The sequence below is a fragment of the Centroberyx gerrardi genome, chromosome 3 (assembly GCF_048128805.1).
Source record: "Centroberyx gerrardi isolate f3 chromosome 3, fCenGer3.hap1.cur.20231027, whole genome shotgun sequence".
NCBI classification, from domain to species: Eukaryota; Metazoa; Chordata; class Actinopteri; order Beryciformes; family Berycidae; genus Centroberyx; species Centroberyx gerrardi.
In genome coordinates this window covers 27,311,631-27,328,964 of record NC_135999.1, presented here as the reverse complement: position 1 = coordinate 27,328,964, position 17,334 = coordinate 27,311,631, and the positions used below count along the sequence as shown (strand labels likewise).

The 17,334-nt window shown below is 42.6% G+C and overlaps 2 protein-coding genes across 2 annotated transcripts in view; one reads left to right on the top strand and one right to left on the bottom strand.

Annotated features, from left to right (window-relative positions):
• The window catches only part of LOC139923875 (arf-GAP with dual PH domain-containing protein 1), a 30,185-nt gene extending 14,610 nt beyond the window's left edge, over positions 1–15,575 (bottom strand). The window contains exons 1-3 of the mRNA XM_071914758.2: positions 15,086–15,575; positions 11,887–12,017; positions 10,561–10,652 (exon numbers count right to left, since the gene is read on the bottom strand). Coding sequence (XP_071770859.1) covers positions 10,561–10,652; positions 11,887–12,017; positions 15,086–15,173 — 311 coding nt within the window. The 5' untranslated portion in view covers positions 15,174–15,575. The remainder of the gene's footprint in view (positions 1–10,560; positions 10,653–11,886; positions 12,018–15,085) is intronic.
• Positions 632–5,698, top strand: LOC139923878 (kelch-like protein 10). The gene is made up of 5 exons (XM_071914760.2): positions 632–783; positions 1,833–2,322; positions 2,910–3,518; positions 4,362–4,511; positions 5,360–5,698. Exons 1-5 carry the CDS (start codon positions 632–634, stop codon positions 5,696–5,698), a joined length of 1,740 nt encoding a protein of 579 aa, XP_071770861.1.
• Positions 15,576–17,334: the final 1,759 nt, after the last annotated feature.

Genomic DNA, 17,334 nt, shown 5'->3' with positions numbered 1-17,334 from the left:
TAATTCTTGATGGCTGAAGTGCGCGTTCATCTTAATATAAATCGATGAAATAAAGACAAATAAAGTTAATGTTTTGTGGTGTGTTTACTCACTAAATTAAGTAAATTATTATGATGCTTAAGGTACATTTTTCAAAGTGACAAACTGAATGTACATATATATACACATACATACATACACATATATGTATAAATATATATATATTGCATATATTACTATAACTGCAGTAAAAACCCATAATGGAGCAAAAATGCAAGATTAGTTCACTGAGCTGCATGTGAACATGATAAAAATCTCCATATGACAATTTGATTCTATTTTCATGGCCTTAACTACATTATAGTAAGGTGTTGTTGGAGTAAAAATGGTATCACACTATAAAATAAATAATGAAAATAATGACATTGTTTTTAATTGTATTTCTGTGTTACTATAATATCCACTGCTTTCATTTTTAATTATCTTGAGGCTTTGTGATGCAATAAAGAGCCATAGAATCTGACCAAGAGATGCTTGAAGGCTCATGATTCTCACATGCAGACAAGCTGGTGAAACCTATCTGGGAGAAGGACAAAATCATCTAGGACCTAAAGAATAGAGTAAATGATATCGTATTGATCGATAAAACAAAATGAACGAACGAGACAAAGCGTCAAACAGCTCAGGCTCAGTGTTTAATGAGCTGCGTCTGGAGGGGAAACTGTGTGACGCGGTGCTCAGAGTTGATGGCGTTGAATTCAACGCCCACAAGATCATCCTCTGCAGCTGCAGCTCATACTTCCGGTGAGTTGGTGATCTCAGCGTGGAGATGTCTGTAAATTTCTACTCTTTAAATACGATGGGAAACAAAACGATAGAATGATTAAAGTGAACTGAATCTGAAAAACAAAACCAGTTAACGGCCTCACTGCATAATTTCTTACTGCGTTACTTATCTTTAAGTCAAGTCTACATTGTTTCCTACAGCGCTTTTAACAAAACAGGTTTGTCACATAGTGCTTTACAAACAACAAGGACCTAAAATAATAGATAAACACAAGAGAGAGCAAACACATCACAAATAGTACGCATATTTTTTAAGGACACTTTTTAAGTTTAACTGCACACAGTCAGCACAGTTGTTTTCCTCCCTTCAGAAGAAGCCATTTGCATATGTTTGTGTGTATGAAAAACAACTTCCACATGAAGCATGAAGCCTTCATTTGATTCGGTCCAACTTTCTGTTTTCTCTTTATTTCATTGAGCTGAGTTGAGTGTTTTCATCTGCGTTACGCTCCGCTCTGCTTCCTGTCAATCAGCTGACACCCACAGGAAGAAATAGAAGTCTCCTCCAGGAAAAAATCCCGTCGCCACTAAAACTTTACTGTCAAATCCATGTCTTTTTATTTCGTGGGTTTTTGTTAGAATAAAATGATGAAAAAACTAATTTCATACAGCATGCATTGCAAAATGATTGGGGGAAATGTAAACTGGATGTACACAGAGGCTGTAACTCTAAATGACACTGGTATTTTCCTTTTAAGATATGAAGCCTGATTGTGTGTGTGTATGTGTGTGTGAGAGTGTGTGTGGGAGAGTGTGTGTGTCGGTGCATGCATGAACATCTTACATCACTCTTTAATTGATGTTCAGGACTGTTTTTCACTGAATTTTCTGCAGTTAAACTCAAACTCAAAAATTTTTTTTTTTTTTTAATGTACCTCTGCATGTAGTATGTGTGTGTGTGTGTATGTGTGTGTGTGTGTGTGTGTGTGTGCACATGTAGGACATCTTGAAAGAAAATAACATCCCCAAAATAACCCGCTGCTTTCCTCTCCATCCTGATCCCACAGCACTCTCTTCAGCCAGGGCTGGACGTCCCAAGAGCAGCGGCTCTACAACATCCCCGGCGTGTCGGCCGACACGATGCGGCTCCTCATTGAATACGCCTACACCCGCTCTGTCCCGGTGACCGAGGAGAACGTGGAGCAGCTGTTGGCGGCGGCGGACCAGCTCCGCGTTATGGGCGTGGTACGCACCTGCTGCGCGTTCCTGGAGGAGCAGCTCTGCCCCAAGAACTGCATCGGCATCTGGAAGTTCATGGACACCTACCGCTGCCCGGACCTGAGGCACAAGGCCTTCCGGTTCATCCTGCGCCACTTTGAAGAGATTGCCGTTGCCTCAGAAGAGTTCCTGGCACTCTCTCTGCAGCAGCTGGTGGACATCCTCGAGCGGGATGATCTGAACGTCAAGCAGGAGAGCACGGTGTTCGAGGCCGTGCTCCGCTGGATCGGCCACTCGCCTGAGGAACGTAAAGGTCACATCGCCGTGCTGCTGCCCAAGGTAACTGAGAGCCAGCTGTCACTATGTTCTGTTTATTTTAACATCTTTGGAATTTAGATGATGATCTTAGCCTGAGTGCAATAGTATAATCAGGGTGGTAGTCAAGACCACCTTAGTCGAGTCCAAGTCACTTTCAAGTCAAGACTGAGACCAGAGCAAATCAAGTCCTATTCAAGACCAAAATAGACAATAAACACTGTGCAGGTGTTTCCAAATGCAAAAATAATGAGTTTCTTAAGGATGAACAGGGATATATAGATCTATCTGCAGGAGCTGTGCACTAACCCCTCCAACACCCAACTAATCAATCAATAATGCATAAGATTTTGACTGATTTGAGATTAACATGCCACGAGTCCAAGACAATTTCAAAACGTCAGAAAAGTGTTCTGGAGACCGGACTCTACAGTATCATAAAGTTGAATTCCTAGATCAAATATTTGGGAGTGGCAGGAGTACAAGGGTCAAAGCAGTGGATGACTAATGCAACAAATATTCCTTAGAATATATTGCCAAATATCTGCCTCATCTCACAAATCTGTTTAGACTGTTTAATTTCTAACTTGTGTCTTCTCGTCTCTGTCCAGGTCCGCCTGGCCTTGATGACTACCGACTACTTCATCAACAACGTGAAGAAGAGCGCTCTGGTGAAGGGCAACAGAGAGTGCAAGGCGATCATCATCAACGCCCTGAAGTCCATATACGAACTCACCAACTCCGACTCTATTTTTCAAAACCCTCTGACCCGCCCGCGCCTGCCCCATGGCGTCGTGTTGGCCATCGGAGGCTGGAGCGGCGGAAGTCCCACCAACGCCATGGAGGCGTACGATCCCCGCGCCGACCGCTGGGTCAACTTCACCAGTGACGAGGAGAGTCCTCGGGGTTACCATGGCGTCGCTTTCCTCAGCGGCGTTGTCTACTGTATCGGCGGCTACAACAGCGTTGAGCATTTGAACAGCGTGCGGAAGTTCGACCTCAGCACCCGCACCTGGCACGAGGTGGCGCCCATGCACACACGCCGCTGCTATGTCAGCGTGGCTGTGCTGCATGGGTACATCTACGCCATGGGAGGCTACAACGGACACGTTCGGCTCAACACCGCCGAGCGCTACGATCCAAAGACCAACCAGTGGACTGTGCTCCCACCTATGCACAAGGAGAGGAGCGACGCCAGCGCCACAACACTCTACGGAAAGGTGGGTGGAGCTAGAAATAACTCAAACAGCTGTAGCTCTGGGAGGCGAGAGCACTGAGGTTACAGAATCATGACTGGAATATCACCATATCCACTGGCTGGGAAAGTGAATACAATATGCCCTCTTCTCCCTTAATAACTATTGTTGAGCTACACTTACACTCACATAAACGTTATGTTGAAACGAGTTAGCTTGTGTCTTTGTTAAGTTACACCATAAAGACTTAAGGAGCACCTTAACCAGTAACGAGTGTAAAGGCGTCACTAACCAAACCACTGTCACAGTAACCTTTTCACCTTCTGTGTTCAATAATGTGCGAGCCAAAGTCAATTTATCCTAAATTTTATGTTCTCCAAAGTTAATGTTAATGTAGGCGATAATGAGAGAAAAAGAGGATGAACCTGATTTAGCATAACCAAACATCTAATCATCTAATATCAGCACAAGTAGAACCCCTCACACATTTTTGGCATTTTCACCTTAATTTGACAGTTAAAGTAGAGATAGAAAGATTGGGAGAAAGAGGGGGACAAAATGCCAGTATCGGAAGACTCTATGAAGGTTAAAAAGCTTAATTCTCAAGCCAAAAAAGCAAATGACAAAGCAGTGTATTATTACAGTATTTAGCATGGGGATATATTAGCTGTTCACTAGACATTTCTTTTGGTTCTCTGCTCTAATTAGCTGCTTACTTTATTGTGAAAATGTATATATGTTTGTGTCAATTACAGGCCACCGTAAGCTTAGCCAGATCCTAGTCAATGTTGTTGTAATTCCTCCTGGTCGCCAGCAGAGGTCTATAAAAGATCACAGATTACTTAATGCCCCTTTAACTCTCCCTAGGTGTACATCTGCGGTGGTTTCAACGGGAACCAGTGCCTGGCGACAGCCGAGCGCTACGACCCAGAGACCAACCAGTGGACGCTGATCCCCGACATGAGAAGCAGGCGCAGCGGCGTGGGCATCATCGCCTACAGAGAGCGCGTCTACGCAGTAAGGAGCACACGAACACTGGTGACATTCATATAACGCTCGGAAACACAGAGGGGACTCCAGTCGGACACTAGAGGACTGTCAGGGAATGTTCTGGAGGGTTTGGTTACCACTGGTTTGAAGTAGGGTTAGACCGATATATCTGGCCGATACTGGCCTTTTATTAAAAATCAGATATCAGTCAGTCAGTGTCGTTCACCACTGATATGATGGAGGTTCCTCTCTGACCACAGGTACGGGACAACAATCTAGACAACCTACAACAACATTTCATTTTCATTTCTTAATTTAATTGTTCAATTATTTGTAAATCAATTCTTCATTTAAAGGCAGTAATGATTCCCAGAGTTTGTCTACCATTGAACAGGTGTGGTGGGTCTCCCTGCCTTAAATATCTGCTAACACTAAAAGTATTTAATTAGTCTGGGTTTCAGTGGAGAGTTTTAATGCACATAGCACAGTGGTTCTCAACCTGCGGGTCGGGACCCTCCAGGGGGTCGCAAGATAATTTTGGCAGGTCGCAAGATTATTTATAGGATATGAAAAAAAACATATTTCTATTATACAAATTCAAATTCAATTTTTTTCAATTTTTCTCAAATTTTTGCTTTTTTCTTGTGAAATATTGAATAGTTTTCAGCCTCGCTGCCTCCTCTGATAATCAGATGAAACGACCTGAAAAGGGAAAATCATTCTGTGGTTGGACTGTCTTTAACGGGGGTCATGAGTAGGCATCGCTTCATTTTAAGGACTCACGCTTGAGAACCACTGCACACAGCTCATGAACGCAGCACCAGCCCCACCTTCGCTTGAAACCTCTAACCCATAATCCACCTCTCCTCTCCTAGGTGGGCGGCTTCGACAGCACCAGCCGCCTGCGCAGCGCCGAGGCCTACGACCCGCTGACCAACACGTGGAGCGCCGTGCCCTCCATGCTGCGTTCGCGCAGCAACTTCGGCATCGAGGTGGTGGACGACCAGCTGTTCGTGGTCGGAGGCTTCAGCGGCATCACCACCTCCTTCTACGTGGAGTGCTATCACGAGAACGCCGGCGAGTGGTTCGAGGCCGAGGACATGGAGATCTCTCGCAGCGCGCTCAGCTGCTGCGTGGCGCACGGACTGCCCAACATGGCCGAGTACGCCGTGCCTCGCGGCGCCCTGCCGCTCCCCCCAGGGGGATCCGTCTAATGTCTGGATAGGCCTATTTTAGCCCAGTCCCGACCTGTCCACCTTGGCATAGACTGGCGTAACATAAATAAATGAAATTAATTTCTCTTTGCATCTAACAGGAGTGGTACTGTTGTTATTCTAATCATTTCTAAGATTTTTTCAGGTTGTGTGACTCTTTGTTAGCTTTGTGTTATAAGACAAGAGTTCAAGCCCCCATAACAGTGAGCATCCACCCTGCTGAAGTGTCCTTGAGTAAGAGTCAGTTCACTATTCAAGGCAATATTTATATAGTCAAATAGTGCAAATACATGATCACCATCTACTAAGCTGCATGGATACTTAAAGTGTGAATTCTTGAATGCCACTGCAACACATTCACCTTCATTTGTAGCTCAAAAAGACGAAAAATGCAAAATGAACAGCAGGTGGCAGCAATATGCCAAGTCTGTGTCAAGTCTGCCGAATGGCAAAAGGAGAAGAAAAAGGAAGCTGGTTGCCTAGTGACCAGTGAAAGCATCTGTCTGCATGCAGCTAGCTAGATGAGCTGCTGTCAAATGGTTTTTGTTTCTTATTAAAATTTACATATTATCTTATGTAAATGCTACCAAAACGAAAAGGATCTTTGCAATTTGTCCAGAAGGACGACATTAAATGACAGGTTTGTTAGTAAAATATACCTGAGTGTGTGCTTACTTGTTCTGATGTCGAACTTAACAGTGGAGAAAACGGTTTAGCGTTAGTTTATGTTTGTTCGCTGAATATCCGACATATTGAATCAACCATTTCAACAGTTTGTTTACAATGCATGGGACCCGTAAACAACCAGTTTGCTAGCTAGACTGACCCTAGCTTCAGTAAAGGCTTGAGCTAGGCCTATTGGAGAAACCATACGCCAAATTCAGACCTCTGACAGTTTTATGTTGCCTTGCTTATCCGTAATTGTCTATAAATCGTAGAATATGAATCAGAACTTTTACAAATCCTATTACTGATGTGCAGTTCACTTGTACAATTGATCTACTGTACTAGAGAGGGACTGTGTTTATGTGTTTGGGTGTGTGTGTGTGTGTGTGTTTGTGTGTGTATGTGTGTGTGTGTATGTGCGGGGTTGTACTAACTAGAGGAATGACCCCTATGCCCTGTTCCTTAGTGGAGCTGCTTGAAAACACAGATAACATGCTAACTGGGGAGCGCGCGCGCACACACACACACACACACACACACACACACACACACACACACACACACACACACACACACACACACACACACACATACGCTGAGAAAGAAACTCTGAGCAGCTTGCAGTTGGAGATACGTATCACCCTTTGTGTGTGTGTGTGTGTGTGTGTAGGTGTGTGTCTAGGTGTGTGTGTGTGTGTGTGTGTGTTTTTCTTCCTAATTGGACTCTTATGGCAGACAGACTTGCTCTGACTGACTCTAACAGGCGCACTGTTTTTCTACACCGAGCCGAGGAGGGAGGAGTGTGAGGTCAAGTCTCCTCCTTTCATCTCTCTCTCTCTCTCTCCCACCTTCTCTTTCTCCGTCGCTCTTTATTTCTCGCTCTCTCTCCTCTCTCTCCTCTCTCTCCTCTTGTACAATCTCCCATCCCTCTCCCCCTTTCTCTCCCTCATCCTATCTTTCTCTCTTCTTCCCTCTCACTCCTCTCCCCTCTCTCTTGTTTGCTCCTCCAGATGTGGTGACCTGCCCTTTGAAATCCAGGAAGCATCCAACTAGAACTAATGATCAAAGAAGGAACCGACCAGGTGTGTATGTACTGTACGTGTGAGTGTGTGGGCATGTGTGTGTGTGTGTGTGTGAGAGAGAGAGAGAGAGAGAGAGAGGGAGGATTGAAGCAGTCCTCAGCAGCTATAAGCAGGTGATTATGAGCGGAGCAGCAACAGTGTCCTGCTGTCATTACAGATACAGTAGTGTGGTACTCCCATCCATTCAACACACACAAAACTGCAGTCAGGCAAAGAGAGAGAGTGTGTATGAACAATTAACACTGCCAACCAATAGGTAAAAATTGGCTGTCACTGTCAGTTTTTTTTTAACTTTTATTTATCCAGGGAAAGTTGACTGAGAATCCTTTCTCTTTGCCAGCGATGCACTGCTTCACATTACATTCATACAGTTCCACACACTCATACCCGAAGCTGTGAAACCCAAGTGAAACCACAGTCACAATCATCAAATACTGCCCGCTTGATGGGTGTCACACTGAAGTAAAGTAGGCTGTTCTGTCTCAAACTGGAAAAATACGGCGGCTTGTTCGGAAACTGTCACTTATTTCATCTAAACAGTCCGCCGAAATCTGTTTCTGCAAATATTTGAGGCGAGAATGTTGATGTTGATTCATTTTAGATCTCCAACGGTTAGTTTAAAAGTTTGTTCACGAGGTTTCAGGAGTTTTGAGAGGCGATGAGTCACGTTGGATGTTTCACCCAAGTGTTTTGATTGTGTTCATTCTGTGTATTTTGTTCATTTTGCATTTTGTTATCAATGTTTAATCTGTGTTTGCCCGCTCTCTGCTGACCGTCCTGGTAGGCGGATCCCTTTCTGAGAGGAACGATTTCTTTCATTTTCTTTCCTAATGAGGTTTTCATGGGAGTTTTTCCTTGTTCTCATTGAGGTGCTGCGATTGGAGATGTCGTTTTAATTTAATGTTCTCATAATGTGGGCGTTGTGAAGCCATTTGAGACTGTAACTGGGATTAAGGACTATACAAATGACTTGACTTGACATGGCTCCATCATCAACGGTCCTCTCTCAACAGCAAGCTGTCATGAGTTCAAGTTAAAGTTAGATAAATTAGAACTAATCTTGGTCAAAAAAAGCTGCAGAAAGACCGCAGGAAAACAAATCTGTCATGTGTAAGAAGAGGAAGGAGACAAAACAAAAGTCATCAGTGATCGTGAGGAGGGGGCAGACGGAAAATAGGAGGTGAAGAAAAGACCACAATTATTTAATGAGAAATGCTGAGCAGGTTGTGACAAGATAATGTTCAATGGTCAAGACTGCTGGATTCACAAAAAACAATGAGGAACCTCAGACTGGAGGGGAATCCATAAAATATGTATTCACTTCAATCCAGTTCCATTTTCTTTCCCTGTCTTGATGTATATTCAGTCTATTAATCATACTTCTGGGCAATGTAAAATAGTTGACAGGAGTAATACAAGTAATACACTGATACAAATAAAATGCACCATACTCCGTACTCAACCTTATCTTTACCAGTAAAGATGATGAAATGCATGCAGTTACATCCTCTGAAAGTGGCTGTGAACACACTTGACTGTTTTACTTTTTTTACATTTAGGGATGTCTGGCTGTCTGAATTCAAAATGAATGAAATTACGATTTTAGCATTTTAGTATCAGGTTTTTATTTTTATTTTAGGATGGGTGGGGGGCTTTTCAGCAACAGGGAGGATGAAAGGATAGAGGGGAGAATAAATGAAGGGAATGAATGTGTGGCACTAGATGAATGTGACTAGCAAAATCAATGAAGAGATCAATAAAGGATCAATGAGGCTAAAGAAAAGAGTGTTTTTGCCAATTGGTAATGGGCAAATGAGTGCTTCCCCTTCCCATTTCACCTGCTACGCACTTTAACCTCATCTAGACTGGGAGGCGGACTGATGGAGAGAATCAGTCAATCATTTAAATTCTTGGTAGGTTCAATAATAATTCATTGCATCTTACCCTCCATTTTTCTATGTTTGCATTCTAAACCTATTTCCCCAATTATTTCCCCCAACACCAGCCCCAAAAACCACTTTGAAAACTGTTGGTATAAGATTAACTTCATAAAGACACAACCGTTTTATAACTATTTTCTCGTACGGAAATACTGTAATTGTAAATGGGCAAAAAAAAAGTGAGATTCATTTTTGATATATTGGCAGAATCTGCTTTGTCAAAGTCCTGTCTCCCACTTTTTTTCACCTATCATATAAGTTTCCTCTGACCGGATTTCGGTGTTGCACTTTTTCAAACTGAAAGGTTTAATAAACATAAAAAAGCAACAGGACTAGTTTTTTCATATATATTGTCAGAATCTACTTTATTCGCATTGGTTTATGTGCTAGAAGTGTGATTTTCAGACTGTTCCTCCATAGACAGAAAACACAATTCTCCAGTCTCCTCTACCGGAGCAACAGATAACAGAGAATCACCGATTTTGGGGTTTTATCATGGAGGAAGACACACAACCCAAGATACTACCAAAATTCAACATCACCTTAGTTCTAATCCCCATCAGATAATGGCCATCAGAGAGAGAAAGAGAGAGATACCAAGAAGGCAAGAGAGAGACAGAGGGAGAGATAGAGAGACAGAAAGACAGAGAGTGTGTGTTTTTGAGAGAGAGAGAGAGAGAGAGGGACAGATAGAGAGACAGAGAAATGGATAAACAGATAGAGATTGAGAGAGGAGAATTCAACTCACAAACTCACTCTGCTTTGACAAATCCAACGCTTAGAGACGAGAAACTTTTCATTCCGCTGATACGACAAATCATGCGAATAAGGACTCAAGTCATGAGCCAATAGGCTGTTTGACTCGGAGGCCATTACCATTTTATTAAATGTCCACTGCCTGATGAAGAACACTCTGTCTGTCTGCTTATCAGCTTGCTTGAGACGACGCACCCAAACACACACACACACACACACACACATTCACAACAAGAAACTGGTCACACACACTCAAAAAAGATGTACACAAAATCATTACCCAGCACTGTTTTTCTTTTCGTGTCATTTCCTTTCTCCAGGGTTTATGATGACAAAATGGCTTCATCAGCAATATTTTCTTATCACCACTGTTTGTGTGTGTGTGTGTGTGTGTGTGTGTGTTGCCATGGTTACTCACTGGCAGTCTCTGTGGGTAGGTTTGTAGTAGTAGACGGGGACCGAAGCCTCATATTTACTCTTCATCAGCTCATTACCATTCTCCGCCATGAACTAACAGCACACAAACACACACACACACACACACACACACGCACACACACACACACACACACACACACACACACACACACACAGAAGAAGAAATGAGAGAAGAGCACTGGAGGATGAATGACATGACACCTTGGCACATTAAACTTTACAGTTAGATTTGTGGCATTTAGCTGATGGCCTTCTCTGCTCAACAGTAGAATAAACTTCCTAGAATAAAATCTTGATATGGAATGAAATAATGAAATAATGAATTATGCACATTACAAGAAACCAAGTATCAAAGCAACAGCACCCAGATGACAAGGAATAAATAAGATATCACTTTATTAATCCCCTTGGGGAAACTCCTCTATCCCTAGAATATATAGTAGAGAAGTACTAGGTGAAAAAATAAGATAAGGTAAAAATCTGATTTATCATCTAGTTTCTGTAAATCTTCTGAACAGTTTAAGGAAGATTGGGATATGTCTGCTGCAAAAATTTAAGATAAAATCGCTTTGTGTGAGAGATTACTAAAAAAAAATAAAAAATACACTGGAAAACATTTGAGGTCTTTTTCTTTCAGTGAGGTTAAATCCTCTCTAACCAGTTCAAAAGTACTAGGTCAAATTTACTAGATCTAGATCCATTCAGTCTTTCTAATTTGATACATCATAAGGGCGCGTTCACATTATTGCACTGCCAGCACATTTTTCACATTCACAAAAGCCAATGGGCGGACAGTGGAGAGTGGAGTAGTGCCTTCTGATGTTGAGAGAAGTTTTTGGAGGAGACCACATGACATGGATCACTTTTATATGAGCCTACGAGACACGAGGAAGAAGAGGCGGGGTTTCACAGCAGCTTACAACAACCAGAATGGAAATGAAGAAAGTAGCTGTAGAAAAGTTCATTGTTTCTCTAATCATAAAGAGCCAGTATGCAGCACACTGGCTGTTGTGGGAGTTTGAGAGTTGGACATCAGTACTGCTTGCTGAAAGTGGCAGCTGCTCATTATGGGAACAAAGTGTAGATCAACCAAGACACTTTTTCAAATTATCAGCACAAAATGTGGCTGAGGCAGCGTTTCTTCTTCATAAAAAACGACTAGTGGGAGAGCAGCCTTATTCACATAAAAGCACTTGGATGGAAACTCAATTTAATATGACACTGAGCTAAGTTTATGGGACACTGAGCTGAGTTTACGGGACACTGGGGGTGGTGGGTGTGGGGGGGTGGGGTGGTGGGGTCTCACCTCCGCCTCGTGGTCCTCCCAGCGGGACAGGCTCAGGGACTTGACCTTGCCGATGTCGGGGCTGTTGCGGTGGATCCCAGAACAGGCCAGACAGATGAAGACGCCCAGCGAGCAGGAACCCCACTCTGGGTCTGCAGAGAGGAGGGAGAGGACGGGTGGATGAGGAGAGAGAAGATTCGGGAGGTATGGAGGGATGGTCGGAGGTACGGAAAGACAGTAGGAAGGAGAGAGGGAGGGATGGATGGTATGGAAGGTATGGAGGAAGGGAGGAGCGAAGGAAGGGAGGGAGGGAGGGTGGACAGAGGGTTGGAGAGGAAGGGATAGATGGACAAAGACATGGAGAGAGAGGAGGGAGAGAGTATAGAGGGATGGAATGAGAGATGGAGGGGGTTAGAGGGAGAGATGCTTCATGTTTAGCTGGGAAGGTGAACAGAGCAAGGATTATAGTCCTGGCAGTCAAGATATGAAAACTAGTAGATATTTTGTGGGCCGATAATCACCTTCTGCTGAGTCTGCTGTTGAACAAGCAACAGGGGAAAGCACATAGTGAAAACAAACTTTTTTAACACTGAGCTGTACAGTTTCAAATGAGCCATAGGCTATGACCTGTAAACTAACCTTTAACAAATAACCAGTAGACTATGACCAGTAGGTGGACTTGGTCTTTCTGCACAAAACACCCACAGGTGAGGCAGCAGTCTGCCGGTCCGCCTGCAGCTCAGTTGGGAAAAAAACGGCAAGTTTCCCAAACAGAATGAACTGAGTGAAAACAAGATGAGCTTTAGCTGAAACATCAGGCGCTCTACTGGCTTTAATAAATGTTTATGAAGTAAGATGAAGAATTCACTGTTTTGTATATGTGCTTTCCCTTGTTGCTTCTTCTAAAGTGAACAGAACAGACAATCAGAAGTAGACCTATAGGGCTACACAACTATGGCCAAAATGATCTCAATCTCAGTTATTTTGCTAGATATTGTGATCATAATTAATAATCACTATTATTAGTCTTGATGATTTTAGCAACAACATTACCTTCACTCAGCTTTTTCCATTTAATATCAACATCAGTTTCAAGATTTATCATACTCAATATCATTTTTTTTTTCCATTTGTTTTATAATTTCACCTATTTGACCTATTTAACCCATAGTTTTATTTTTTTTAACAATATATTTATTGATATTCAATTCAAATTGAGAGATCCAAGCAACACAACAATAAACACATGAAGAAAGGGGGAAAAAACACAAAAACAATGATTCAACGAAAAATAGATTAGGCTACTAATTGTGGAAACTATTTTTTAACCATTTTTTTTTTTTATCCAAAGAAGGTCTATTGAGCTTGAATGTTCTTTTTAATACTTTTTAACACCATACTTCATATTGCAACTCAAAAGTAATTGTTGAGAGAGAGGAAAGCGCTTCTCATTCACTTTCCCCCACCCAGATTTTCCCAGCAGGTCTGGGAATTCAAACCGGTGACCTTCTGATCACAAGCCTGCTTCAAACGTTCACTTTCAGCCACATCACTGTTATATAATCATCACAGTTCACTGTGCCGCCTGAAATCTGTGAAGTCAAGTCTCTGTCCGTCTGTCAGTGTCTCTCCTCTTTGAGCCCTAACTTACGAGAAATGTTTTCTTTGCTTTGGCCACACCTGTCTTATCTTTCTGACACACACACTGCAGGCTGCCAGTGATCCAAGCTTGTGTGTGTGTGTGTGTGTGTGTGTGTGTGTGTGTGTGTGTGTGTGTGTGTGTACCCTGTTCTTATCGCTAAAGATCACAGATGTCTGAGAAGGAGAAAGGCAGCGCTCTTTAATTTTCGAACCATATACGGTGGATCAGAATACCGCAGACTTGGCTGGTTAATCCTCATGCCTAATTTCTTGCAATGTCAATTCCTCATGATGCAAGGGAGGGAGCAAAATAAAAAATGAACCCACTAACCCATGCATGTCCATGGCAACACGCCAACATGCTTCTCATAATGTTTCATGACGATTACTGTAGAATATAGAAAAATAATAGGAGCATGTGCCACAATGTGACCGGAAGGTTTGAATCTCAGGTAAACTGGGAGGAGAAAAAAGTGAACAAGAAATCAAAAGACTACTGCCAAGCTTCCTTTGAGCAAGGCAGTTGTTCCAGTAGAGCTGCTCAGTAGAAGATTTAGTGTGTGGAACTGTGTGAACATGAAGCAGAGCGTCACTGAAAAAACGTGAATGTGCAGTGAACCTTCCCTGGATAAATAAAGATTATAAAAGATGAAGAGATAAAGTCTATCAGGCAGTGACACAAAAAAAGAAAACTAAATATCTAGGACTTTTCAATGCAATGTGGTTTTAATAGGATAAAACCTTGGTAAGAGCATCATGAGTTTGATTTCTATAATCAGTTTCAACTTCAATAAATTCAATCATTCTATACAAATTCAGAAAACAGAATTTTCAGTCATCTGCTGGAACAAATCTCATCACTTTCAATCTAAGTAATTTACACAAACACAAGATCTCAAGTCAAGACTTTAGAAACCTTTTCAAAGTCAAGTCCCAAGTCACCAGAACCCAAGTCAAGTCAAGCCTCAAGTCTTCTCTTCATGCATATGAGGGCCTACAGTAGTTAAGTAAACTGTCCTCTAAGTAATAGAGGACATAGGTTACAGGGGGAGTTCCACTGTTAGGCTGAAAGCACTGGGTGAGGTGTGTGGAGGCCCCACCATGTGCGTGTGAAGACTTGTTGAAGTCTTCTTCCTTGCATGGCTTCCACATCACAGAGCCAGGCTGCTGGGCTTCACCCCTACTGCTGCATTCAAGTGTTCCTCAAAAGCTCCTACTTAGCTCGGCAGTCTTAAGTAGGACTTGTCACACATTCAAGGGGTCAGAATAACAAAATGTGACAAAAGGAGTTGTTTTACTTCAGAAATGAAGCCGCACACAGCTGTTTTTTGATGCAGTGGCAGAATGAAGAGGAGAAAGTGTGCATCAGGTAGCCTATGTAACTGTTGCTTTAATTTATTTATTAGCCACAAGCTGTGTTGAGAACTTATACCATCAGTTGAACCATCAGTTCAATTCTATACCCTCAAGGTATAGAAACGCCTGATTTTTTCAGTCGTATTTACCATTTTGTCGGGTCGTTATACTCTAATTGTGATATTTCCTACATGATTTGAAGGCAGCACATTTTTCATCTTACCAGGCGCGCCGCAGTCTGCGCAGGCGTCATTTCCAGGGTTCTGCAGGATCTCCCTCAGTGCGCGGGTGGCTCTTTCATTTGCCGACATTTCAGTCTTCAGATCGGGGTTTTCCTCCGGTTTCAGACAGAGAGAGAGAGAGAGAGAGAGAGAGAGAGAGAGCCGGGGCCGTAGAGCAGCAGCAGGCCGGTAAGGTGTGTCTGATCGGGCTCGACTCCCCCACTCCTACCTAACGGGCTGCGGGCAAGTCCGCACAGGTATGCGCACACAGCAGGGGCGAGGTATGCGTCCGAGTAGAACCACAAGGAAAATCACGTGAAAGTGTCTTCAGAAAGTTTTCATAGAAATGTCCATTCTCCCTTCTCTTCTGCTGAGCCCCGACGTCCACTGTCTTCAGCCAGAGACACCGATACGTCGCGTCCTGCCGGAGTTGTGGCCAAAGCAGCGCCTCGGTCCCCGACTCCCTGAGCGGAGGGTGTGTGCAGGACTCAAACACTACACTAGGAAGTGAGCGCAGAGGTTGTTCAAACTTGCTTTTCCGCATAATTGTGGGTTAGGTTACTCTGTTCACTCTCATGCACAGAAGAACTCTCTGGCGCCATCAGTGCAGCGCGCAAAACTTTACCTGTCCGCAGTCGGATGTGTGTGCAAATTAAGGAAAAGGTTAGGAGGATTGTGTCAGTTGTAAGTTAAAAAATCATAGGCAAAAAGAAAACGCTGATAAAAAGGAATACATCAAAAAAGAGGCTAATTGATGAAAAAAAAGAACTGACATTAATTTACATAAGGTGCAAAAGTGACAAAAAAGTGCAAAAACTATTAAAAACTAACTAACAACTAACTAACTAAAACTAACAACAAATTCTTGTTGGATTCTTTTGATTATTGAGACTACATTTTCACCTTCCCTCATCCAGTGAAGTCAGAGATTGTTTCTATTCATTGATGTAATGCATTCATTGTTTTGCTTTATCCAGACAAGCCTATACATCTAAATCAAGCCAACTCTGGTGGTCAGAGCAGTTGGAGGGATTGAAGGTAACAGGATGTGGTTTCAGTAGAAAGTACAATGCTACAGAGAGCTGAGTCAATTCAAACTCCTCACAGTCATTCTGAGCTGTTCCACTGGTGTAGTGCTAAACAGAAATGTGCGTAAACTAACGACTCCAGTCCATCATAAGGAAAACAACCACCAATAAAAACACGTCATTCACATAAAGACAATAGCCTAGATTATACATATCATCATGATGTTGTAAATGAAAAGGTGGGTAAACTATGAGCTCCAGATCATCATATGATCATTTATATTTTCAGAAAAGCATTCATTTATGCCTTTTTCCCCCTTTAAACACCATATTGTCATACAACTTACATCAGTTTGATACTTACTAAGCTGTATACTGTAAATTTATGTCACAAAGATTTATGTCAGGCTAAATATCTGTCTTTTATTGGTTGTTGTAGTCTAGATGGTTTCCCCTCCACTACATCCTTGTCATCTTTATTCCATCTCTGTCTCCTGGCTGTAGTACCGCTTTGGGCCGGTAGGTGGCGATAGTTCACCACCTGTCAGGAGACTCGTGGGTTTAGTTGTGTGTAGCACAGGTGTAGGTGTGAGTGCTGTGCCTTTGTAAATATCTGTCTTTTAAAGAAACATCCCCCTCCCCACCCACCAAAATCCATCCAGTATAACCAGTTTTGTACCACTGGATTAGGAGCGCGCCCTCTCCATGGTGCTGAAGCCACGGACGGGCCCAAGGGGGACTGATAGTAGGCAAGGCAAACTTTATTTATATAGCACATTTCATACGCAATGCAAATTCACATAAAACGCAAAAAATACAGAATTTGTCAGGTAAAATGACATTATCAAGAAAGAAATATAAAATAGGTAAGTAAGGATAATAATAAAACATAAATAAAATACATAATTAAAAGAAACAAATAATAAAAATAACACCTGTTTTATCTACATACAGATAATTTAGCAGAAGGCCATAGAGAAAAGGAATGTTTTGAGTTTTAAAAGAGGTGACAGTGGGAGCACTGTACAATACAAGACAAAAGGGAATCATGTTTTGGTGGAAAATAATAAAATTCTGTCTCTGAAGTAACTTCCCTTGTACACAAACATTTGCCACCGCAGTTCAGTTGACTAAGTGAGACAGATAGCAGTTAGGCCGATTTGACGGTCGGCTGAGGAGTCTGGCTTTGATGTGATCCTGCAGCACCGGATTTCCCCGGTGAC

Bases quoted from the DNA above. Each gene is read 5' to 3' on its own strand.
- LOC139923878 (XM_071914760.2), top strand. From the start codon at position 632: ATGAACGAACGAGACAAAGCGTCAAACAGCTCAGGCTCAGTGTTTAAT. The intron at 3,519-4,361 runs GTGGGTGGAGCT...AACTCTCCCTAG, and splicing joins CCACAACACTCTACGGAAAG to GTGTACATCTGCGGTGGTTT. The intron at 4,512-5,359 runs GTAAGGAGCACA...CTCCTCTCCTAG, and splicing joins ACAGAGAGCGCGTCTACGCA to GTGGGCGGCTTCGACAGCAC.